This window comes from Takifugu flavidus, chromosome 11 (assembly GCF_003711565.1).
Source record: "Takifugu flavidus isolate HTHZ2018 chromosome 11, ASM371156v2, whole genome shotgun sequence".
Classification (NCBI taxonomy): domain Eukaryota; kingdom Metazoa; phylum Chordata; class Actinopteri; order Tetraodontiformes; family Tetraodontidae; genus Takifugu; species Takifugu flavidus.
In genome coordinates, this window is record NC_079530.1 from 12,847,395 (window position 1) to 12,872,767 (window position 25,373).

Sequence of the window (25,373 nt, forward strand, 5' to 3'; positions counted from 1 at the left end):
TAGAAGGTATGTTGACAGTGACCCGAGACCACCTTCAAAGCTGGTTTTCTGCTCGCCAGACACGTTACAGGACAGCTTTCGCCAAGTCACCCTCCGCATGGACGTGCGTCTAAACGCCGCAGACACCAGGGGGGCCGCGTAAAACGGCCCAACAACCAGACGGTGACGCGACCTAAAGAGTAAAATCCGATTTTATGTCAACAAAATAAAGTCAGGACAGTTTGCATTTAATGCCTCTTATTTACTGCGTGTTTACTTTATAAATACGTTGCACACATCAGTATAATGTCCAGAGCTTCCATCTGTCTGAAGCAGAAATCAAGGATAAATAAGAGTCGTTTACGTGGTGAGTCATTTCTTTATAAATAGATTTATGACTGCAGTGAGTGGGATATTCCTAAATCACATCAGTGGGAGCATTTACCTGTTAAGCAAAGGAAAATCTTGGAGTTTGTAAGACCTATAGAACGCATCATCTTGTGGACACCAGCCTGAAGAGATGTGGTCTAGACAGGCCTCGGACTGAACAGCATCTCCAGACAGTCGTCTTCAGGGTGGTGGTGGAGATTTCATGACTCACTCTTTATGACGGCGCCAGGCTGCTCCTCTGAGCTGATCTCGGCAGGAGAGCGCTGATGAACACGGTTGCTGCGCTCTCCAGAGAAGCGCTGTGCACATCGGCGGGGCTTCAGCGCTCTCCTGACGCCGGCGTGGGTTTTCTCTCAGCACCGGTTTCCTCCCACAAACCAGAAACATGCACAGTAGTTTGATTTAAGGTTCTAAAATGCCCCCCAGGTGTGCGTGTGTGAGTGAAGGGTGTGCGTGCTCCGCAGCGGATTGGCAACCTGCCCGTGGTGTACTCAGACGGTGACCGCTGAGGCAGGCGGGAGCTCTGCAGTGACGATGGCATCCAACTGTGAGAGAGTTATTAAAACCTGATCAATCACCTCCCAAGTGTCTGCTGTCATTGAGTTCAAAGCAAGCCCAGCAAGCCAGCACTCTGCAGGCAAAATGACACAAACTTTGCCCGACGTGTGTGCGCCCGGGAGCAGGTTCTGGCAGAAATGCGAGTCCGGTTGTCCCGGTTGTCTGATATAATGGACCCAGTCTAACAGCCAGTGCAGAGGCGTGGCTCAGGTGTTCGGTGGCATGTGCAGAAAGCAAAGGAAGCCTGCATTTTTACATGGTTGTTGCCGACTGTTGATCTGTTTTCATGATAAGCCACCTGTGGGATTAACAGCAGCCAGTGCGTTCTTTACTCCGCAACAATGTGGGGAGGGGGACGAGAAACATCAAGTCGGTGTAGGCTGGGGAGGACAGTCACGCCTGCTTTGATGGAGGGCGGTTCTAATGCCGTATGAGGCGGGGTGGGATGGGGGTGGATGGGGGGAGGGTATTGCCTGATGTGTGACGTTGGCGAGTTGCAGCAATTGGCCAACCTGTACGTGAGGAGAGACCAGTCGGGACGTCGGTACAGCAGAGTTGAGGAGGGGGTGGGGGGAGACACGACGGAGGGAGAGAGAGAGAGGGAGAGAGGGCGCATTCAGGGAGTTGGATGGATGCGCGGGGGGCAGACGGCAGGACATCGGTTCTCGAAACACCAAGTGTCCCATCAAGAGGTGCACCAAGTCGGCTTTAGGGATGTAGTCGAAGCGGTTCGGAGCTCAGCCCATCCGAGCTCGTCATCATGAAGAAACACTCCGCAAGGGTTGCCCCGCTGTCCGCCTGCAACAGTCCGGTGCTCACCCTCACCAAAGTGGAAGGTAGGCAGACTTCTCCTCTCTCTCTCTCTCTCTCTGTCTCTCCTGGTACCGGCTGAAACATCCCTCCGACTCATTCTGCACAAGGATGAACCTACGCGCCGAAGGTGAAACAACGCGGGAGGCGACCAAGCGCGCAACTTTAGGTCATCCCTGATGCAACATCCATGCAAACATTTGGACTGCATCTGTCTGCGGATGCGTCGCTAAAGCGCCCTGGTAAATGACATCTCCGCTGCTGAGGATGAAGTCCCAAACACGTCCGTGGTATCGCAATGACTGTCGACGCATTGATTTATTTTCCCTTCCCGTAGAATCCCAATGATCCTAAATTTACTGAACTGCAGCAGGGATTTCCCATCTCGCACCCCCACCCATCACTGCTAAAATTCCATAGCTGCTGGGACAGAACCCTTAGGATTACTTCGGGTGCGTGACAGCGGATTCATCCGAATGTTTAGACATCTTCGAAAAATCTGTCGTTGTCAGGACACCTCTGCATGCGTGTGCAGGTGGAGAACATTTGTACTGTAGACTCCCCAGACTCTGCTGTACGCCTCATCGCGGCTTTGCATTATGCATCCTCTCTGTGCACAGAGGTCTGCTTAAAGCCTCCGTGCTTGGTGCAGGAGGGAGCAAATGGATGTGGAGTGAGTCCCTCATAAGAATCTCACATGCATCCTGGAGATGAAGCAGGAGAAATGTGGGTCTTTATCTCTGCTGGTTAGCGTGCACTCTTGTGCTCCGTAGGCAAATTAACTGTAGAGTAAATTACTGTTCAATCAGTTGCTGATTAGATAGAAACTTAAATAACCGTAAAATATGTGTTCAGCCTTGAAGAGAGCATCAGGAGGTCTGCAGCTGTTGTCCCTGCGTTTCTGCTGCTTCAGAGTTCACCGGCGTGGCAGAAACAATCTGGAACCTACTTTGTTGCTCATAAATAATGACAGAGCCCAAAAATGGATGGACTCAGCAGAAAAGTAAAAAAAAAAAAATTAAGGTCCGGAAGCTGTTTGAATGAATTCTGGACAGATTACAGACGCGAGATGGTTGCTCTTGAGTTGTATGTGTGTATGTGTGTGTGTGTGTGTGTGTGTGTGTGTGTGTGTGTGTGTGTGTGTGTGTGTGTGTGTACATGCGAGTCATGCATATTAGTGTGTCACAGCAGTTGTGATGTGTGACCATTTTGGCTTCGGCTGAACACACACAGGCCCTGCTGCCACTTATGTAACACCAGCCTCAAAACCCCTTCTCCTCACTGACAACCTGCACCCAGCTGTCAGAGTGTGTCTGCAGTTCTTCCCCTCGCACTTCACTTCTTCTCTGTTCTTCGCTCTCTACTCATGTGTCTGGTTAACATTTGCAGCCATGACTGTGGCAGAGGACGGGCGGCGACAGCTCCCCCAGTTGAAAGTTTAAACTGACTGCAAACAGACTTCAGCTTTTTCTTCCGCTTGGCATTTTAATGTGTTTCCTCCCCATCATTTTCTCAGGAAGATGCTAAGATGATGGGGGGGGGGGGTGAAGACATTCGTCAAGTTGAGGCGAGCAATGGAAAAAAAAATCAGTCATTTACGCAGCGGGGCAGAAATAATCACAGTATTGTTTTAGAAAAAGCCAATTTCTGGATATTTACTGCCTGCAGCAACACATTAGACTCTCAGTCTCATCATCGCCCCCCCCCCCCCCACACACACACACACACACACACAAACACACACACAAACACTTACACCACGCCAAACTCCTGTTTTCTGTGGCATCCTGTAGCTGTTTGTGGATGAAGCCCATTGATTTCTCCTCAGGATTCTCTCTGAGATACATCTTTATAGAACTTCAGTAATGCTCCTCTGGCGTCAGGGTTTAAGGGGATGTGACTTCATTGTGCTCTTTGAAAGAGACCAGACAACCTTTTTTTTTTAAAGAGCCTCAGTATTCATACATCCTCCAGGAAGTCAGTCATATTTCGCAGGAAAACGCTGGACTGTGTTCCAACACTTCAGGCATCTTTAATTCTGTTTCAGTCAGACTGGAGGCAAATGTGAGAGGCAGCGTAGTATTGATTGGACTTTTTTAATTCATTGTTTGCAATCCAGGGTCATTTTATTCTGTACACTTCAAGATGTTGCAGATGCTTTCACAAGCGAAGCTTCGGGAAGGATGTGCAGAATGCCGGATAAAAAAGTTGCATATTTTGAGCTGGTTGTTCATTCTTTGTGCACAGGGCACAAGACGGAACTTCCTCTTCATAAAAACCAGCATTTACACCAAAGCTTGTTGCCCCAAAAGTAGTGAGATTATATCATAAGGGAGTAACATTAGTGGATGTAGAGGAGGAAGAACGCAAAAGTCAGAATCATCCAGGTTTAGCTCACTCAGGCTCCGAAACCTGATGAACCTTCTCTTCATTTACATTTATCTTATTTATATGTAAATGCTTGTTCAGGCCTTTGTTGAAAAGCTGTGATATGGGAATTAAATGTAAAACAAAGACGGATACCTATTTTTTCCTGCAGCGGTGGTCTTAAAGCATCGACCGAGGGAGTGTTGACATTAAAGTGAGGCCTTTTCTTTGATTGTATGTCACTTTAAAGGCAATTCTACACAAATATGTGATGATGAGAAGGGATTTGATGTCTTCCTTCAGGGTACGGGAAAGGTTCCTCTCTTCCACACATCCAGTCAAACAGATGGTAGAGCTGCAGTGTTGAACCACCCAGATCAGAAACTCAGAAACTGCAGAGGTTATAGTATTGGCAGCAGCTCATGCCAGAAAATGAATCGTTACATTTCTGGATTAATAATCAGAAATAGCGAGATAGTAAACAGGAGGTCAGGCTGTTTGGGGAAAGCGTCCTTGCACGGGTGCGCCACGGCCAGTGGTTTTAAATATTGATTTGTTGTCCATTGCTGTTTTCTCTGTTGTCGAGGGATGCTCGCAAACTCTTCCTCTGCCAAAAATGAGTAAAGGATGCCGGGTTTTTGCTGTCACAACAAGAAGCCCTGGCTGACCTCACGGCACCGCGAGTAACAAGTCGTCATTGTATGAAGCCAAATCAGCGCCAGTGGTTTATTTAAAGCGCTTGTTTAGATGCTAAACTTTGAAGCAGAAGAAAATGTACATGTCACTACGTGTGGCCCTAAGTAAAGTTAAACTCAACACACCTTACATCACATCCACATTATTAGAGGCTGCACCTGACACCTGCTCATGAGGCCGTGGACTTGATCTGAGCGTTGAAGCCGAGCGCTGTAGGTCGCTGCGGTTACAGACAGCAACACTGTGAGGATCTGGCTCTGTTGTCCTTTGAGGTGAAAGTGGAAGCAGATGGGAGTTAGGAAGAACGGGATCAGTAACAGTCGTCCCGCCCTTGTCTGCCCTCCTGGGCTTCTCTCTGACCTCTGCTGGTGGGGGCCCAACTCTCCGCAGGGTGTGTGTTCCACCCACCCCTCTGCTGTGACACTGAGCAGGACAGGCTTGTCAGAAGAGTCGGACACGGCGTGTTGAAAGGTCTCAGACTGACAGGTCGGCCTCACCGAACTGTCAGAGACAAGTATCAAAGACTCCTGCTGTCTGACAGAGACACAGAGCCGGCTGCGTGTCTGTCTGCTGCTGCTGGTCTGTAAAACTTCTTAACAACCCGGCTCATGCGTTTGGGACAGCAAAAGCCCTTTTTAAAGATTTCTTTAAAAGCTGAATGATTTCCACATGAAGCTTGAAAATGATCTGTTCAGGTACAGGTGGAAAAGAAATAATCATAGTCATTGAAGCAGCAGGACAAAACGAGTAGCAAGGCAGGGAGACGGTAGGGGCCTGGGCTGGGAGTGGCAGGGTTGATGGTTCAAGTCCCAGTTGTGGACCAGAAATTTGAAATGGAGAGGTGGTGGGATGTTTTCACAGCACTGCTCAGGTGCCAAACCCCCCCAATGCTCAGACTCCCTGTCTAAACCTCTGCCTCAACCTTACCTGACCTATCCGCATGTATATGGTGTGTTGTGTGTTCTTTGTATGTATAAATAAGCATCTTGTGTATAAAAGCAGTAATTGTCCCTCTGTTAAATTTGAAAATTAGACTTCTTGTTTAAATTAATACCAGCAGTAGTGGTAGAAGTGCAAGCATCACCATCAGCAGTAGTAATAATAGATATAACAACATCAGCAGTAGCTTTGAACTAGGTTTTGAGCAACAGTTTTTTTTTATTTAGGTCATGATTTTCTTCACCAAAATGTACAAACTATACCACAAAACAGAATCAGGCCTTCACTGCTATATGGTCTGCATACGCTATTGCAGACGATCGTACAAAGGTCACTGAAACTCAGCAGTGCACTGAAGAATTTCCCAGGTTCCACCTCCACCAACGGGGCTGTGCTGTTCCTTACATGTCTGCCAGAGGGGTAATAATGACACGCTATTCATTAGTGACAGTTAATTAATTACCGTGGAGGACCGAAGGTCGAGGAGTTCGCCAGGTAGACTTTGATTATGCCGTTGACCCAGCAAGTGTCCGATCAGATCCATCACCAAGCAGAGAAACAGACGCGGAGCTTCTGTGATCGATCCGTTTACCTTTGAGTCAGTGAGGCAGAGCGGCATCGTGGAGCTATACGTCCTACAGCTCTGTCACCACCATAGCTTCACATGTAAGCCTATCCATCCGTCCGTCCGTCCGTCCGTCCGTCCATCCATCCATCCATCCATCCATCCATCCATCCATCCATCCATCTGTTGAATAAGAGACATTTTAAAGTTTTTAAAGATGTGTGTTCTTGCTTTGATAAATTGGACTTGTCAAAAAAATGAATAAAATCAGAGGATGTCATGGGCAGCGGCCTGTGCTGGGACCTGCAGAGGGACATGTCTGTCAGCTCCAGGTTGTTTGAAGTATGCGAACGGGCTGGGATTTGCAGCTATCGGGAGGTGAAATCTGCACTGTAGAGTCTGCAGGAGAAAGGCACTTGGGCTGAGATGGAGGGAGTAGCAGGAAAGCAGCCTGGTCTTGGCCTGATAAAGCTGAACATCAGCGGGGAGATTCTGAGCGCACTTCATGTAGGTCAGACATGCAAAGTGAGTTTGGGATTTTTCCAGTTAGCTGCTGATGTAAAAGAAGCATATTGCTGTGAAAGGGACAAATCAGCTACACAATCTGCTTCAGACTGATGGATTTTAATGAAGAATTTTAAAAAAAATGCAATTGCTATAGTTTTAATGACATCATCTCAATAAAATATGATGTAGACCTTGTCTGTCGACATTTGACCGTGCTCCGTTAGGGTTAACAGACGTCAGTTAATCATTCAGCAGTCGCACATGGAGATGTTACGTGCTGCTACCTTCACAGTAATATTGGCTCCAAATGTCGTTAGTGGAGGGGGCCTGTTTAAATCACCCAGCCACTCCTGTCCTCTAACGATGGAGGCCAGGACTCATCCTACTGATGAGTTCAGCCGCATGGATCAGCACAGATGGATGCAGCTGCTATCTCACTAGAGGTGTCTTTAAACGTCAAGGAACTAGTGGGCAAAATGTGTTTTTAGTGATGCGTTCATGGGCGTTTTCAGTGTTTAGTTTGTTGGCGCGTGCCGGAGTTGAAAATGCTTAGCTTGGCGCCGGCGTTCTGCGGGAGGGGCGGATTGGCACGGCCCACCACTTCATTTGGGAGATTGAACAGTGCTGCAGTATAGAGTGGAGGCCAGGGCCCAAGCATGTGGGACGGAAGCCCAGGAAGGACAAAAGTCAAGCAAGGGATGACCTTGAGAACAAGACAAAGAGGCCTAGAGTGTGGGGATTTTCAGCACAGGTCTCAGAGGTATAAGTGTGTCTCCTGTTTTGTGTTTTGCTTTTTTAATATACAGTGCAGCCAGAGATCATGTAAAGTTTACAGACCTCTGTTTACAGACGACATTTTCTCTGCAATAGATCAACACAAATATGTGTATTTTACATGGGAATCTAGAAAACTAAGGTTTGGATGGGAAGGTAGATGATAAATGATACAATGAGGCAATCTGGGGGGGTCAGAGGTCACTCCCGTGTGAGTAATAAGTCGCTCATCCCAAAAAAAAAACAGTAGTAACACAAAACAACGGCATCAACACCTGTATGTAAAGACCTAGCGCACATTCCGTAGTATAAGCCGCTACTTTTTACTCATACTTTGACCCCTGTGACTAAATGAGCGAAGTGGCTTATTTATGGATTTTTATTACTTTCTGAATCGCCCCAATGGGATAAATAAAGTTTTATGAATTTGAATGGATGTTTACGACCAAGTGGTAACTGTATTAAGCATGTTGAGTTGAGGGGTTTCATTGGTTTCATCTTGGCTGTTTTTTTGCATCCAGCATTCCCCTTGGAAGGATAAGGTGCAGATAAATCAGCATAAGCCTCTGTGTGAGATCCCATGGGGAGGATTATTAACATTGAACTTGCTGGATGGTAGGAAGTTACAGATGAGGCACAATTATTTCAAAATGGACATTGTTGCTGTGGTCACACAGCCTTTGTTCGGTGTTGTGGAGATTCTTTTTATCCGGGCTTTGCTTGCTGTAGTCACTGTTCCCCAAGATGCTGTCAATTTATCCCTCGATACACAATGTCACTGAGACAATGGGAGGGCAATAACCCGCCTGGATGAAGATCTGATGCGTGAATAATTTATGCATTGTTGTCTGCAGATAGTGGGGAAGGTGAACAAGTGGAAAGATCAACGTTGTTTTCAAGCGTATTCCCATTTACACTTTTCACTGTTTATTGCATCATCAGGTATGCATGTGTTGAAGAGTTTCATTGTATCTGTAACCCTCCTGGGGGGAGGGGGGAGGCTGAAGCCAATCACTTTTGACAGGCAGAGTAGGTGTGAGCAGGACAGCTGTATCACCGATTGTTGCATCAGTTCACACATTATTTAATACATATGGCGCGTGTCATCTTTGTGACGGGCGCCATAGAAAAGTTAAGTGTTTCGATTTCTGTGCAATATCTCTCTCTCTGTCTCTCTCTCTCTCTGGACACACATTATTGTATAGATGCTGTGAGGTGGGGAAGGGGTCAGCTTGGATTAGATATCAGATCTGCCTCTTTTGCCCTCTGTTAGGCTGCAGCCTGTCACACTTGATCACCTCATTTTGAACTCAGATGTCTGACTGATTCCCTTCAAGTGGAATTTAACTCTGGACAAAGCTATTTTTTATCCAGGAACGGACACAAATACATGGGTGACGTCTGCCAAAACAGGTCTAAGATTGGGTTTGCAGCGGATAAGCTAATGAAATGGAGTCAACCTTATCCCGGTGCACCATATTTATCAGACCTTTACAAGGTAAATGGATTTTATCATCATGTTTTAGCCATAAAATTATCATTTGTGCATCTCTGCAGGAGAAGAGCGGACCAGAGAGAATGCGGTGGGCACCACAGAGTCACAGTCAGCAGGCGGCGCCGCGGGAACAGAGGTCGGCTCCAGCCGACGGAGGCTCCACTGCTGCATCAGAGTGACAACCGTGCAGGTGCGCAAAGCGCTATGGGGAGTCGCCATGGTGATGTGCATGTGCTCCTCCTGGGCAGGGTTCACCCAGCTGGCCAAGCTGACCTTTAAAAAGTTCGACGCCCCCTTCACACTCACCTGGTTTGCCACCACCTGGAACTGCCTCTTCTTCCCCCTCTATTACATCGGCCACCTGTGCAAGAACCCAGAGAGACAGACACCCAGACAGAGATTCAGGTGAGGCGGCGCCAACCTGTAACCAACGGGTAACGAATAATGCAACAGAGGCCCACTGTGTTACACATCAGGTCGGTCGATATGCAAAAACCACACATCACAGGGTGAATGGCCCTTGATTGGGCGGTCTGCAGTGGCGAACAACTCTGCATGAAAAGGCTGGGATCAAACCGAACATCAAAATGATGAGAAATACAAAACCAGGCGTCAGCGTGTCCCCTCAGGTCAGCTGACCGCATGACTGACTGATGAGGAGAAAGGTAATTAAGTACAGACTGGTGTTGCGTTCAATGTCCTTGCAGCTGAAGGACACACAGAAAATCTGTGTTGCAGGGAATAAACATGCATAGAGGCCTTAAGATTAAAGAAACGAAAAAATAAATCTCCTAAAATGACTAAATACATTGTGAAGTTGCATGTTACAAATAAATTAGTAAAGAGGTTTCTTGCATCGGATGTTTGCAGTGAAGAAAGAAAAGTACTGTATACATATATATACACCTGTGTGGGAGGGCCCACTAATGAACCATTTCAGGGATCCAGTTTCATTAAAGAGACTATAATTTTCAGGTGATATTGGTTTAATTCTGTCTTTTCTTTTAATTCTTCCACTTTCAACATGAGGGCTGCTACAGCTAATCAATGTGAAGCCGCCCTCTCGCGCTGCGTTGTACCACCTCACAGCATGAAAAAGCAGTTAGCAGCAGCCTCGGGTGTCCGGAATGCAACGCAAACATTAGAACTCATTTACGGCCACATAACAAACGCCTACCATCACGTTGCTCATGGAGTTGTCCCAGAAGGCAAATATGCCGGAGCGTTGAAGCTGTAAATGTCCTTGAATTCTTTCAGATGTCTCAGCTAAATATCATAGATGAAATTCCAATATTTAGCTGCTCCGTTAAAGCTTCCACAACACAGTTAGAACAAATACACAACAATCAGAAAAGCTCATCTGTTACACATGAGCGAGTGAATGTTTTGCATAATCTTGAATATAAACTTATTCATCATTCAGTTTGGAGAAAATCTGGGTCTCATCTTTGGTCTGCATCAGGAACTAGTTTAGAATCTGATCTTTATAGTGTCACTGGAGCTGTAAAGAGTCCGTAATCCAGGCGGACCTGCTGCAGACGCGGTGGTGAGGTGGACGGTGTGTTTGAGCCGGGGTGCTGCACCACTGTGGTGTAATCCTTCATTTCTGAGGGATTCACTTAAAGATTTGGAACTCAGCCCAGAGCTGAGGTGTGCTCGGAGTACTGGAAAACAAAAAGTGTTTTTGGGATGGGGAGGGGGTCAATGACAATGCAAAGAACTGGAGACCGAGCTGACACTTGTAATTTCTCTCTCGTCTCTTCCTGTGGAGCGGATGAGAAACAAACCACCTGCTTATGCCGGACCGTGTTTCCTGCTTCCCTTTAATGAAACCGGCTTCAACATAAAAGACACTTTGATTCATTTCAAACTGGACGTTGGATCTAAAAACAGGGCACTGTGTCACTGAAGTGGGTAATTATTTTCATTTATCGGGTTGAAACAGAAAACAAAGCAAAAAAAACCCAGAACATTATTATTAAAACCTCAAATTACTGTAGCTTCATTTTCCTTTTCCACTACAACATATGGTATCCTGAAAACACGCAAAGGCTCCAGAAATAGTCATTCATGTATTTCTTTGAGTGTATTTATAAAATATGACCATGCAGGTTCCTCTAAAACTCATTTGTTTGAAGCAGAGACACCAAAGCCGACTACAAGAAGAAGTGGTCAAATAAATACTCATTATCACTACATATTACCATCCCACAGTGCCGTTGCATGCTAACACTCTGCTTTGCCTTTTGTCTCTGCACAGGGAGTGTTGTCGTTTTTTCGGGGACGACGGGCTGACGCCCAGGGTGTTTTTCACCAAGGTTGCTCCATTTGGCCTGTTGTGGGTCCTCACCAACTACCTGTACCTGCAGGCCCTCAGGAAGATCAACACAACAGACGCGTCGGCGCTCTTCTGTTGTAACAAGGCCTTCGTATTCCTGCTGTCTTGGATTGTACTCAGAGATCGCTTCATGGGGGTCAGGGTGAGTCCATCTGTCCCGGTGACACACAGGGCGAACATGAAAGACTTAACACAATTTTAATACATCTAAAAAAAAAACATAAATAAAAAGAAAGAAATGAAATATAAATGACTGACGACAGTGTAACAGAAAACACACTGGACTGTTGCCATGGAGATCATTGGTATGGTAAAGTAAGTGATGAAAGGTGATGAAAATGAAAAAAAAATAAAGTACAAAATTTAATTTTGATGACTGGCCACAGAACAACCAAGATAATCAGGTTTAATGGAACCCTTCGGGGTCGTGTCCTTCAGCTCAGGAGCCGTTGATATTGATGCCGTGACAGACATCATCCCGAACACGAGTCGGGTGTTTGTGTAACTCAAGATCTGCTTGTGAAAGTCCATAACCACCAACGCTGCATCACAGCGCTGTGCTGCCTTTGTAACAGACTGAATGACCTTCAGACCCTCCTGCTGGTTCTTCTTGTGTCCCTGAGAGACGTCCCAGGCTCCTGGACCAGGCCTTCGCCACCTCAGCATTTTGCTGATGAATGCCGTTTATGGTGCACCAGAGCGAGCGAGCGTCACCTGCGCGGTGGTTTTCTCCCAGCGGTGATCGTGTCACTTAAACACACCCCCCCGCCCCGGCGTGCGGCTGCGCCTTCGTGCCCCCCGTGTTCTGCTGCTGATTGCGACCACATGAGGAGGGACGGGCAGAGGGGTTCCGAGGTCTGTCTTCCTCGCCTCCCGCTGTGACTCCTCAAATGCTTTCATATCTGCATATCTGCAGAACAAATTCCTTTTTTTCCTACTCCCACACTCAAACCCCCCCCCCCCCTCCCATGCGCAAGCCTGCTCCCCACCCCCATTATCGGTGATGAAAGGCCTCAGTAGAGACAAATGCCGCTATAATCCTGCTGCTCGCTCTTACGAACACAGCCCCTCCATTTCTCCCTCTCTCTCTCTGCCCCCTCTCTCTCTCTGCCCCCCCTCTCTCTCGCTCTGCCCCCCCCCATCCTCTCTCTCTCTCTCTGTTCGCGTTGGGATTGCAGCTTTCAGATGTCTGCAGCAATGCAGGGGATCTCGGATTCATTGTAAGGAACAAGGAGGAAAGCGAGTGAGAGAGGGTAACGTTTGAATGGATCTGTATAAGCACAGCATTTATTCGCCTGAATGGCTGAGTTTCGACTACCGAGCAAAAATCACGATCATAGGAGGCGGAAAAAGCCGAGCGCAGGTGCTGCTGTACTAACGCTGTAACTACAGCGATGTAGCCTGAGATGGCAACACGTGCAGGGACGCCGGCATTGTAAACGAACTGCCCGTCAAAAGAAATGAGCACGTGCAGGTGAGTGACAGGCGGCCTGCAGCGGAGAAGGAGACACTTTAGCCAAAGGTGCTTGAAGGGCTTTGACCAAATAAAAGCATGAAGCTCATTCATCTTCCTGACACCTTCTTAATGCAGAGCTAATCCATCCGCTGAGCTCTGTCCCCCAGCGCACTCGCTGTTTGTAATAAAGCAGGGACAGGCCCGGTCGCCTGTTACTTAAGGTTGAATCAAAACTCTCTTTCTTTTGTGTTGTTTGTTTTCTTAAGTTACTATACTGGCAGATCAATGGCGATGGTGGGGCGTGTTTGGATTGTAAACATGAAGGCAGTGGAAGAAAATCAATGTGAGCCAATCAAGCCAACACTGAAGATGCCGCCTCCGACTTTGGAGAGTTGGTTTGGCCACTGAATGATGCTGAACACAGACGTAGAAATCACGTTATACACACCCTCTATCGTAGTAACTCCGTTTTATGCTTGTGCATTTACTGCCACAACAATACGTACATTGTATTCATATATTTTCAAATGGCTGACTTTCACATTTGCTGGTCTTTCAGGTGCTGCATGTGGGGCTTTTTTCTCTGCTGACTGTACAGTAAAAGCCGCTTGTGAACGATTCCCCTGGCAGTTTTATTCTTGTAAAGCTCTTGATTTTACGCTGGATAACCCGTGTGGAGGTCGTGCGTGCCTGCTGCGAAGGCGTCTTTATGTTATCTATCCATCTTTCCCCGATCATCCCCCCCTCCTCTGTCTCTCTCTTGCCCCTCTGCAGATTGTTGCTGCTATCTTGGCCATCGCGGGCATCGTAATGATGACCTACGCTGATGGTTTCCACAGCCACTCGGTCATCGGGATTACTTTTGTTGTGGCCTCTGCCTCGATGTCGGCGCTCTACAAGGTGCGTCTTTCAATCTGACAACATTATCACGCCCATAAAACCTTCTTAAAGTGACACCTTTGTTGCGGACACCTGTGAATAAACCATCTTTCCCGAGCTAGCTAAACGCCATCATTAAATGTGCAACCGTAACAGATGCTTCTTGCTGCCCTGCTGAGTGAGGTTATCGTGCTTTATCCTGATAGACGGGCTGCAGACAAGTTGCTTTTGAGTGGCACCTAAGGGGATACAGGGAGATTTTGTACCATCACAGATGTCCGTCCTTTTGTTTACCCCTCAGGTGCTCTTCAAGATGGTCCTGGGGAGTGCCAAATTTGGCGAGGCTGCACTTTTTCTCAGCATTGTCGGAAGCGCCAACTTCGTGTTCATCAGCTTTGTGCCAGTTATCTTATATTTCACCCATGTGGAGTACATCGGCTCCCCTGCGGACATCCCCTGGGCCTACCTCTGTGGGGTTGCAGGCCTGCTTTTTGGTGGGAAACACAGATAAGGAAGCACATATTAGAGAATCATATTGCTGCAATGATGATGCTGCTTTAGAGTTTAACTGGTGTGTTTTTTTTCCCCATTTTCCTCTTCTTCCAGCTTTTAACGTACTGGTGAACTTTGGCATTGCAATAACGTACCCGACATTAATCTCTCTTGGTATCGTCCTGAGTGTTCCTGTTAATGCCAGTGAGCGTCTCTCCTGCTGCATCATACTTTAAAGTCTTTGTTTTTGAGATTACTGATTAATCACGCTTCTATTGACATGGCATATGATTTTTACAGTGGTGGATCTCTACACATGTGATATTAATTTCAACACAGTGCGGCTGATCGCTGTGTTCATCATCTGCCTGGGTTTCCTCATGCTTCTGCTGCCAGAAGACTGGGACCAGTGCATCATTCAGCTCAGCACAAAGCTGCGTAAACGCAATGAGCCAGCAGAGGGCGGCGGAGAGGCGGGTGCTACCACAGGTCTCAACTGGAGAGGAAGAGCCCGGACATCCATGACATTTGCACATTGACACCTTGGAATAATCCAAACACGTAAAGGCAGCGATACACATTGCTGCCACGATGCTGTTGGTGGGGTTGGGACCTTCAACCTCTCTTCTGATCTGCTACATTCTAGCACAGGGAGTGTTTGGGGGTTTTCCCAGTCCAAATGATCCAAGTTGGTGCATGGTCTCATACCAGTTAGAATCCTTTGAAATCCCTCAAATAATCAGGTTCAGCCCACTGATTGAGTCATGCACTCCCTTTTTTTTAATTCTTATTATTCCTTGTTTTACTTCTTTGTCATTCCATTTTACCACCTCCCTGAGCCAACATGCCTGATATTTTTCAACTCTTAAAATCAAAACACACGTTTGGAAGTGGGCCTACTGTTGACAATTACTTTAACGATCCAAAGACGAACGCCTAAAATGCTGAACACAACAGGGAGCCCGCTGTGGTGTCTCTCTACTTAATGACAAATGCCTGCCTTCCACACAGTGTACATAGCTGTTTCACACCTTGGATGCCCTGGAGCGGTGGGCCCACCGCACTCATCTGGTGTGACGGGACCTGTCTGGACATCTGAGGATCAACTGGAGCTCAAGAAGTGTCGCTTTGCCTCATTCTGTTCAACCTGAGTGGTCGGATCCGTTCAGCGTTGACCTCCCTGTGGTTCTGGGTCACTTCATCAACGTCAACACCCAGTTTAGTCTTTGAGATCTAAAACCAGTATGCCTGCTACATGACCTTTTAATTTATAAGACAAGTTGGATTTTTAAAAGGGTTAAGCTTTCTGTCCATTTATTAAGTAACTATGTCACGTTAAAAAAAATCTAACCAATACACTACAGTTTAATGCAGGTATTACACACGTATACTCATTTATTTTTTATACCCAGTCAAGTAAAGTAGCTTCTATCCATCTCAATGTAATGCTTTGGGTTCCCCAGTGGATGGATTGAAAGCATAAATAATGAAACGAAAATGAAAATCTACCCCTTTAATAATGACAAACAGCAACTGTAGCTTCCATTGAGCCTCCCTTTGCATTCACGTACCGTTAAAACATCAACTGCAAGATTTTTTTTTCTTTCCTTGCGGAAATTAAATGCAATTTAAAACGATCTCGGAGAGAGGTGTGTTCTCACTCGGCTTGCATTAGTCCACAGAAAACTTGACTCTAAAGTAGGTTCTGTTTTGAAAGACATTGCAGTGGCACCCGGCAGCAACATTGGAGTGAAGGAGGCAGACGCCTCGAGAAGCCACTGGTGGAAATGTTGCCTTGTTGTGAATGTATGAACATCACTCGATCCACTCCCACACACACACACACACACACACACACACACACGCTCGCCACGTGCTATTTTCTGTTACAGTGCCACCACAGACTGCTGCAGACTCTTTTAATACCTTCTTGTACTCATCTGACTCATCTGCTTTTCTTTTTTTTCTGGAATAATTTTGTGATGCATAGTGCAGGACTTTTTATATATTTGCCTCTGGTGGCTTAATAACCACGAGGAGACAGTGAGTGAGATCTGCAAGATGAGCATGCACGTTCATGAAGGCGCAGATGCAGCCGGCAAGTCCACATCACTGCGTTTTCTTTGTTTTGCAATAGAGTACAATGGCACTGTTTCCCATTGTCATTCTCAATGACAATAAATAATAATAATGTATTCCTCTGGAATTATTGCTAGAAGTAAATGTAAACCTTTGTAAGGAATGACAATTTTTACACTGAGATGCAACATATGATTTTCATTTAAGGATGAAATATTAAGACTGTGACAAAATGATATTGGATCTCTTTGGGTGTCTTCAAGTGTAACCACATGTACTATATAAAAGATTTCTTTTCAGTACATTTCCCTGTCAAGTTTCTTGTTCTTTTCTTTATTTACCTCTCAATCTACACAGAAAGAGCTACATGCAACATAAAAGAATGTATTGATTTCATCGCAAACTCAGCAGGTTGGTTGAATTAAAAGTCAAAATCCTAAGACATTTACACTTTTTGTGCCTTTGACATTAACTTGAAGTATTTTAGTGCCCCTGGGTAGGCCAGGTTTTTTCATATCTCAATAAATTAATCAAGACATTACATACAAAAAGATAAGAAAGTGCTTTAATCACAGTTCAAGTAAAAGGTTTTTCCCTTTGTTTTTAGTCAGACATTATGCTCCACTCTGACTGTAATCTGGCCAAAAAAGAAAGTAGCCTGATGTTCCCTGGTGAGAGCAGAGGAAGGCAGCCTGCTGCCCTCTTGTGGCCAGCAGGGGACTCGCAAATGGTCCATAGAGGTGTGTTGCGATGCATTTTTGATGCAACCGCTGTGTGATGTGCAGAGATCCTCCTCGGGATTAAGTTTATAGTGAGTACTGACAGTAGAAATGGGGGATGAACTCTTGGTATCATCACATGCTGAATCCTCAGAGCTGAAAGCCGGTCTGGGATCGGCGGTGGTCAGAGTGCAGGGGTCGCCGCTTTTGCCATCCTCCCCCTGAGCTCTGACCTTCACTCCTCCCGTGTTGTTTCTAAGGCATGCTCTTATTTTTTGCCTGAGTCCCTGAAGTGCACCCTGGAAACGCTTGCTAAGCAGAGCGTACAGCAGCGGGTTGATGTCAGAGTTCAGCAACACCAGCCAGTGTGAAACTGTAACAACGGAGGGTGGGACGAGGCTGGAGCAGCCCACGAGGGCAGTCTCTGCCGCCTGGATCAAAGCAACAAGTATATAAGGTGTCCAGCAGAGGAAGAACGTTAAGATGACCAGAAAGAGACGAACCACTCCGTGATGGTTTTGGTGCTGCTGGGAGTTCTGGGAGGGTGGCTGCGAGGAGGTCTGGGCCAAGAAGGAAAGCAGTCGTCTGGATGGAGGAACATGCTGTTCTATAGAATCAGCGAGCGTGGGGCTAACGTAGGTCCCTTTGGACAAGAGATGCCCGCTTACATGATAGATGAGAGTTGCAGGACAGTGAGGTCTCTTACAGTACTGAGGAGATGAACAACAGGAAGGAGATCCAGAGTTCAGACTCCTGCTGCGCTGGACAGAGTCCTCCAGTGTGTGGATCCTTCTAGCATGGCTCCGAGCCACTTTCATGATGTTCACATAACAGAAGAGGATGATCAATGCAGGGGTGAGGTAAGAGAGCACAGCCACAAAGGCCGTGTAGCTGGGGGTGCTGGCCCAGTCGACTGCACAGCTGTACATGGGAACCACGTAGCTGATGGAGCTCCAGCCTAGAAGTGGGGGGCAGCTGGTGGCCAGAGCCTGCAGCCAGATCCACAGCACCACAGCACAGGCCCGCCACAGGGTGCAGCGGGAGCTGTAGTGCAGACAATCCATGATGGAATGGTAGCGGTCCAGAGCGATAGCAGCCAAGGTCAGCACAGATGCTGTGCAGTACACCGAGGAGGTGTAACCCACATATAAACAGAGGGCCTGTTGCACAGGAGATTAAACACCAGGGTGAGTAAAGATGGCCACATTGTGGTTCATACATAGTTTTAAATGTTGCGCAGCGCAGACGTACAGTACAGTCCACCCATCTGTGGTTCAGGACAGACAGAGCAACGAAGGGCATTACTCCAGCACCAACCAGCAGGTCGCTGACGGCCAGGTTAATGATCAGCACTGACGTCACCGAGTGGAACGCCTTGGTTGCGGCCACAAGAACAATGACTAGAATGTTCCCTGCATAGAAACGTACAACTACAGAGGTGAGAAATAAATGCTAGCACGATTTGACTCACAAAAAGTTGGAGAAATCGTTTCATCTGATGCGTTTCAACATCTATTTTACTTGTTTGATGGCTACTACACCATTTTCCACGGGTTAATAACATGATTAAAGATATTATCGACTCATAAAAGTGTTATATGTTCAATTAAGGTGGAATCTGCTGCTGAGCAGTACCTGTAACAGCACCCACGCACATCAGCACTATGAGGATCTCCAGAAGCAGCTGGACCTGCTTCGACACACCGACACTTGCACCTTCGTTCTGGCTGGCGTTGATCTTTGGTGCCGCAGCCCATGGAGACAGTGCCGGGCCGACCGGGTCACCCATATCCCAGCAGAGGCGCCGCTGCTGCCCTCACATGTCGGAGCACATTCAGCTGTGACGGAGCGCTCTGTGCTCCAACTACCCCCCTCTGATAACACAGGCTCTCCATGTGAACCAGCAAACATTTATTTAACCCCTTCACTGCCCTGGGATGGTCCAACCTCCAACCAGTCAATAAATGCAACGTAAAGTCTCATTTTATTCAGCCCACCGTAAAATATCTATTTAAAATTGTTATTAAAAGAAAAAACAAAAAAACAGCAAAAGAAAACCATTATCACTCAATCATCCCATTCGTCCTCTTTAAAAGCCCTCAGTGTAAGTGGCCAAGTGAGTCCAGTTTTATCTCCTATTGATTGCCAGAAGGATTGTTTTCTTACATCTGAGGATCCTGCGGACACTATTGATTACTCTTTGAATCAATGAGTGTTCTTCACAGTAAAAGGGTGATGTGATGAGCTGGATTTATCACGAGGGGAACTAGGTGAGATCAATTAGAGCCGTGCCATGCTGCGCCGCACCAAACATGGTTAATATTGACTCAAATCAGAAAAGTTGTTTAAAAAATCCACATAAAAGATGGTGCTTCGTAGCAGTTTGCATAATTTATCTCCTGGAGCTTCTCCTCTGGGGGAACCAATTAGAGGCCGGCGTGCCCTGACAGGCTCACTGTGGAGGGAGAAGCTCATCCCAACAGGGAAACACACTGAACCAGCGAGATGGCATTTAGTAACTGTCAGTTTCCATCTTTCCTGTGAATTGTGGAGGGGAATGTGTTTGTGTATGCTAACACTCTGATGGGACTGGAAATGACCAGGTGTTTTTTCTCTGGCTATTGGCTGTCTGCTCCACTCCAACGATGCGCCTCATTCCTTCCTGCAGGAAGTCTGAGAGCTGCACAAGCTTCACCTGATGAATACGCACGTAAAAATCACGCGGAAGTCCAGTTGTGGAACAAAGCAAAATGGAATTACAGATGTGGAATACTGGGGTTTTAGGGGAAAAGTGAAGCTGTTTTCCCTGTTATCAGTTTTATCCAAAAAAGAATCTCTGAAATTTTCTGCCATGAAAAGTGGTTAAATGGAGCAGGAAGCCACGATGGTAGAGAGCACAAAGATGAAATAAAGCATGGAAGGGTCACAAAAAGCAACTTGTGCATGTCTCAGGTCTGAGATCATTTAATTAAATCACCTCCATCAGAGGAGGCTTCAGCTCAGACGAGACTCTGAAGATCTCACGGACCTACAAAACAAAACCAGCAGCACCAATTTAAATAATATATACTGTATGTTTATAAACTTATATACTCACTTATATACTTTAGTCTAGCATAGGAAACATCTAACAGGAAGTGAGAGCTCACATGTTAATAAAAGAAAGATAATAACCTATTTAAATTAATAACATATTTCATATGAATGGAATCTCACCTTGCTAAAGCAGGTCCAGAAGTTGTCCATGTGGTGGGGATAGCACACCAGAATCAGAACCATCATCCACTCAATCAGGTACTTGACTGAGGCCTGGTTACTGCAGAAACCAGCTTCAAACACACGGTCCGCCACAGTGTCCACAAACTCCTGCACACATGCACATATGGTTCACAACAGTGTCCACACACACACACACTCCTGCACACCACACACACACACACAGTGTTCCTTACTGTGTTGGTGTGTAATTGGAATGACTATCTTACCTCTCTGAGTTTGGGCAGCAACAGCAGTAGTGTTTGCCACACTTGATGTTGCAGGGAGTTGCTATAGTAATGGACCTTTGACTGTGAAATGCCGATTTCCTGAAGGGATACAGAAGGGTGAGCAGAGCGAGATAATGAAGCTGCTGTTCGGTGTTGCTGTAAATGACGAGCGACTTATTGCCTTAATGAAACCCCCCCCCCCCCCCCCCCCCAGTGTCAAGCGATAAAGCAAAACAAGTATTTGCTGTTAAACACAGCACAAATGAAAAAGTGTTGATAGAGTACAAATTGCTTAATGACACTTGACAAGAGGTCAAGATGTTTACAAGATTTGTTCGAGAAATATAATCGGCAAGTTATTTTAGAAAGAAAGGCTGTCCAGGATTTAAATGCACATTTTTCCATCTATACCTTTTCTAACAGATCCGTAACCAGCCGAGCTGCTCCACATATGTTCGAACGTCCTGGATGAGCCTGTGAAAGAGAGACAAGTTCTCAGAAAAGCCCCTGAACGCTGGTCCACAGACACAAGCCTCACCGAGGATGAAGCCGTACAGCTGACAGCAGTGGTGGAGCATCACAGCAGAAACTCCTCTCTTTGACTGGGACAGCTCCATCAGCTCACTGGCAACCTAAAAAAACAGCCCATGGAGGTTTCACCTGTCTCAAAAGTCAGTCAACTGAAGCTGAAGCCTTTCGAGGCAGGCCAGAATTCGTGGGCATTAGTGCTGAGCAACTGTCTTCTGGGGGGGGGGTGTCCACCTGACCAAGTGTTACTCTGCAAAAACATCAGACCCAGGAGGGAAGAGAAGATGCATCACCAAACAAATATACTACATCTACCATAATAACAACAAAAGTGAGCAGTTTACCATCTCCTGGGGTAGACGTAGGACATTCTACCCCTTCATCTTCTGAGACACACTCTCTGTGCATCGGTCCGTCCTGAACTATCTGAGCCAGGGATCACTGCAGGAGGGGAAGCTACGAGGTTCCATGATGTGATCTGACAGGACGGTCAGACACAGTAGTGTCCGCTCTGTGACCGCTGGGGAGCGTTCAGTGGAATACCAGCAGCACAGGTCATCCAGGATGCATCTCAGGATGCTTCCTAAGGTCTCGCCACTGCTGCAGCCCAGGAGAGGCACCAGCAGCCTGGTCATGACCTTTGAGACCAGGGCATCGGGTAATGTTCTGATGCTGGACAGGGCAGAGGAGAGGATGGAGAGAGGGAGCTGCTCGCTTTTCCAGAGAGAAGGTAGGAGAGCAGCCATGACCTCGCAGGCCACCTCCACACCGAGTCGCCCCGGACCGGGCGTCTCCTCCTCTGACACGGCGAGCGACAATCTGACAGACATCGTGAAACTTGCATGTACACTTTCATCAAAAAGGGAGACACAGGTGCTTAAAAGCCGGCAAGCAGAGGTGATGCTCTCCCTCTGCCACATGTCATTGACGTCACGGGTAATTATTTCTACAGGATAACATCTGCCGATTGGGTTGTCTACAACGGATAGAATGACTTTAGCCTGTTCTAGGAATTTCGCTGTACTGCTTTCTTTAGAGTTTTTTTCAACATATACATTACATTGATCTGTTCTGCAGATATAATGTATTACTATGTTATACACCGCTAAAAACAAAGTTTTTTCACTCCAAAATACTAGCGCTGCGTTGCTATGTTCTCAGGGAGACATTTTATTTTGGATTATGATAAAAATTTATATTTAATAGATTATAATCAATAATAATAAAAAGAATTCAAGGGTGACCTCTGAGAGTCTCTATTCAGATTCAGACGTCTGCGTCTCCAAGTCTTTCAGCCTCTCCCGACTCTTCTGGGCCATATCAAGGATGATACCTGAAGCACAGGATCCAAACACGTCAGCTTTCTGTGTTAATACTGAAGTCTTTGGTTCTATTTTTATCACTGATCATGTGCCGTTCGGGCATTGAAAACAGGTTTTTAGCGTCGAACTTTTCTTCTTCTTGTTAATGTTAATGGAGTAAACGGTGCGAATATGCTGTCATGTCTTACTGTCCAAGAGTTCTCTTGCAGCATTTCTCTTGTCCAAACAGTTGTCAGTTTCAGACGTCAACCATGGCATGAAGTTGCTCTCGACATCTGGAAACCAGAATTCAAGACATAGAACAGATGAGGGGCGACTTCATATACCCGTTGATGTTAGGAAAACAAGTGCTGACCTCTTTCGGGCGGTCTCTTTGGAGCAGAAGCTCTTTTTAAGAGGTCGGATATGTACTGTAGCGTGTCGGCCTGTTTGGCGAGCTTCTCTGCGACCTCTCTCTCTCTCCTCAACAGGTCGCTCTGCTGGGCCATTCGATGCTCCTGGAGACAGGAGGAACAAAGCAAATGAGAAAAAATGTGCACAGCTAAATTTAACAATATGCTAAAACTGTGATTCAAATCAGTGGGCTTAATATCAGTTAATATCTACTAAAAATGTCCAACAAAGTATCCAAAGGTGGATTATTTGCCCAGTTATAATTTGGTGAAGGTCCCTACCTTTTCCTGTCTGCGCCGTCTCTCTTGCTCTTCAAGCCGCTTCATCTCTGCCAATTCAAAATTCCGAAGCTCTTCGAAGGCTCGCTGCTGAGCCTTCAAACAGGCCACTTCCTCCTCCTCCATCACTTCCATCAAAGACTGTTCCACCACCTTTCCCACCAGGTTGGACAACATGGGCGCCACCTCCCTGTCAAAGTCAAACAACTGCAGAAAAAAACGCAATGAGACCCGGAACACAGCTCGCCTTGAAACATTTGATTTACTATCAAAACCTGTAACCAGAGTGAAAAGTAAAAAAAACAAAACTCCAAAGACAATAAAGAGCAAAATGGGAGTGTGTGATGTAACCATGTGCACCAATAATGAGTTAAAAAGGTAGCCATGAACACCCTTAGATCAACATATCTAAAAGAGTTATAGATCCTCTCAGTAAATAGACTTTGAAGGCCCGTAAGAGTGACCAGAGCTCTTGTTCGGACCACCTACCTCTCCCTCCTCTATCACTGTTCCTACATCGTTGCCAATTCTGGCATATCGGAAGAGTGGGGCTGACGGTATGTCCAGAAAAGGATCAGTTTGGCAGTCCGAGTCTGAGGTCTCGATGACATCGGACATCTCGTACAAATAAGGCTCTAAAACCAGACAGATGGCGGTTGTCTGTGGGGAATGTGATGCACCTCGGGGGAGATGTGTGTTACCTGTTTGGACATCAATGTGTGTTCTCCCAGGCAGAGCCCTGGATGTCTGCCCCCTGGGGCGTTTTCCAGAGGATGGCTTGATCCCCTGCTGTCTTTCAACCACTGAGGGATCTAACTTACCTTTCTGTTTGAGGGTCGATGACAATACACATGTGTAAGGTTAAGGGGTTAAAACTAAAAAAAGTAAAAACATAAACATGTAGTTATTTCATACGTACCGCTGAAATGATATTTTGGGCGAAAATGTTTGCCCTGAGAACATGGCGGTCATAAGTTATGTTTCCAAACTGATAGACTGTCCTAAAACATAAAGAATTAGAATAACATGTTTCGTATTTTCTAGCTGGATGAAGAGGAAGGTGCTATTATCCTGATCGGAACACAAGTACATGAGGTTTAAAAAGAACAATGGAAGCACAGGACCTTAATACGTGTCCTTTAACAATTATTGGTGATGCTACGCCATCAGAGCGGTAGCGTTTTATGATAAATTACGCTACACAACAAAAATCTACCGTTCAACGGGAGGTTTTCGGTATTTGGACGGACTGTCAAAAGAGCTGGGCTGGCTGGCGAAGGTGCAGCTCCCATTTTGGTCCCTCTGGTTGTATGAAACAAAAGCCATTACTGGAAATCACACCGGTCTTTTTTAAACCCACATTTAAACGTTACTAAAGTGATTAAGGAAGTGGGCAGGAACGCTGGCGTGTTGTGGCAGCCCTCTCAGTGAAGAACATTATAGACAGTTATGTCTGTTGCCTTGCAGGGTCACGGGGAGGCCGCCGGAGCCTCTGATAACAACAATGCATTGAACCTGACGTTTGTGCGCCACTGGGCACTCGACAGTGTGTTTTACGTGTGTCTGGGACATTCTGAGGCGGAGTTGTGGTGAAACACTGAGCATAAATTTGAAGTGTTCTTTCCACCTGACTCTCCCGCTCAAAGTGAGGACTTAAAAGGCATAAAAATAGAACATCAGCTGGGATCAATTGTCAACATCTTACCACATTGTATTTTGAAGTTGTTTCCATAGTTACTGACTTAAGTTAATAATGAAATTAAAATATAGGATAATTTTTATACAATTTAACATAGTTGCAATATTTTTTTTTGTTGCTTTAAATTCAATCTCCTTTGATTATTTTAAGATCAAATCCCAAAGTTTAATGTAAGCTTTGATCATAATGGGAATTGTGGCTGTTTCTAAATTCACAATACGCAGGGACCGTCGTGCAAACTTCCGGAGTTCATACCTGGAATCCTAAACCTGGAAATGTGGACTTTCCTGTAAGGACGGACACATTCTTCATGGACCGGCACCGCTGATTACATCATCTGATCTGGTCTGGTGATGTGAAAACGTGGATTAAGTGAATATAAAACACCCTCTTCTGCTGTTCTGTTTGCTGTTCCCTGCATATTCGGATGATTTGATTGTTTCTGATATTTCAACAAAGACCAGAAAATGCTCTCCAACATTAGAATTCATGAGCAAGTTTCTCTTCTCTCCTCTCCTCTCCTCCCCTCCTCTCCTCTCCTCTCCTCTCCTCTCCTCTCCTCTCCTCTCCTCTCCTCTCCTCTCCTCTCCTCTCCTCTCCTCTCCTCCCCTCCCCTCCTCCCCTC

General features: G+C 46.3%; 3 protein-coding genes across 5 annotated transcripts in view; 1 reads left to right on the top strand and 2 right to left on the bottom strand.

Moving 5' to 3' along the window:
• The window catches only part of slc35f3b (solute carrier family 35 member F3b), a 29,934-nt gene extending 13,306 nt beyond the window's left edge, over positions 1-16,628 (top strand). Inside the window, exons 1-7 of one of the 3 annotated variants that reach the window (XM_057048008.1) lie at positions 1,448-1,763; positions 9,143-9,485; positions 11,341-11,560; positions 13,649-13,774; positions 14,055-14,247; positions 14,360-14,449; positions 14,546-16,628. In XM_057048008.1, the coding sequence (XP_056903988.1) occupies positions 1,688-1,763; positions 9,143-9,485; positions 11,341-11,560; positions 13,649-13,774; positions 14,055-14,247; positions 14,360-14,449; positions 14,546-14,784 (1,287 nt within the window). In that variant the 5' untranslated portion in view covers positions 1,448-1,687 and the 3' untranslated portion in view covers positions 14,785-16,628. Of the gene's footprint in view, positions 1-1,447; positions 1,764-1,846; positions 1,980-9,142; positions 9,486-11,340; positions 11,561-13,648; positions 13,775-14,054; positions 14,248-14,359; positions 14,450-14,545 lie in introns of those variants that run through there. The other 2 variants (XM_057048009.1, XM_057048007.1) reach the window with 2 other exon arrangements.
• A 239-nt stretch (positions 16,629-16,867) lies between these two features.
• On the bottom strand, positions 16,868-19,766 carry LOC130534112 (alpha-1A adrenergic receptor-like). The gene is made up of 3 exons (XM_057048006.1): positions 18,679-19,766; positions 18,295-18,455; positions 16,868-18,203 (listed from the first exon to the last, which is right to left on the bottom strand). The coding sequence occupies exons 1-3, from the start codon at positions 18,830-18,832 to the stop codon at positions 16,932-16,934; spliced, it is 1,587 nt and encodes a 528-aa protein (XP_056903986.1). The 5' UTR covers positions 18,833-19,766; the 3' UTR covers positions 16,868-16,931.
• A 225-nt stretch (positions 19,767-19,991) lies between these two features.
• LOC130534114 (radial spoke head protein 3 homolog B-like) lies at positions 19,992-23,894 on the bottom strand. The gene is made up of 10 exons (XM_057048011.1): positions 23,539-23,894; positions 23,053-23,256; positions 22,734-22,875; positions 22,567-22,653; positions 21,401-22,389; positions 21,067-21,306; positions 20,940-21,002; positions 20,529-20,627; positions 20,260-20,409; positions 19,992-20,071 (listed from the first exon to the last, which is right to left on the bottom strand). The coding sequence occupies exons 1-5, from the start codon at positions 23,665-23,667 to the stop codon at positions 22,313-22,315; spliced, it is 639 nt and encodes a 212-aa protein (XP_056903991.1). The 5' UTR covers positions 23,668-23,894; the 3' UTR covers positions 19,992-20,071; positions 20,260-20,409; positions 20,529-20,627; positions 20,940-21,002; positions 21,067-21,306; positions 21,401-22,312.
• Between the last annotated feature and the right edge of the window lie 1,479 nt (positions 23,895-25,373).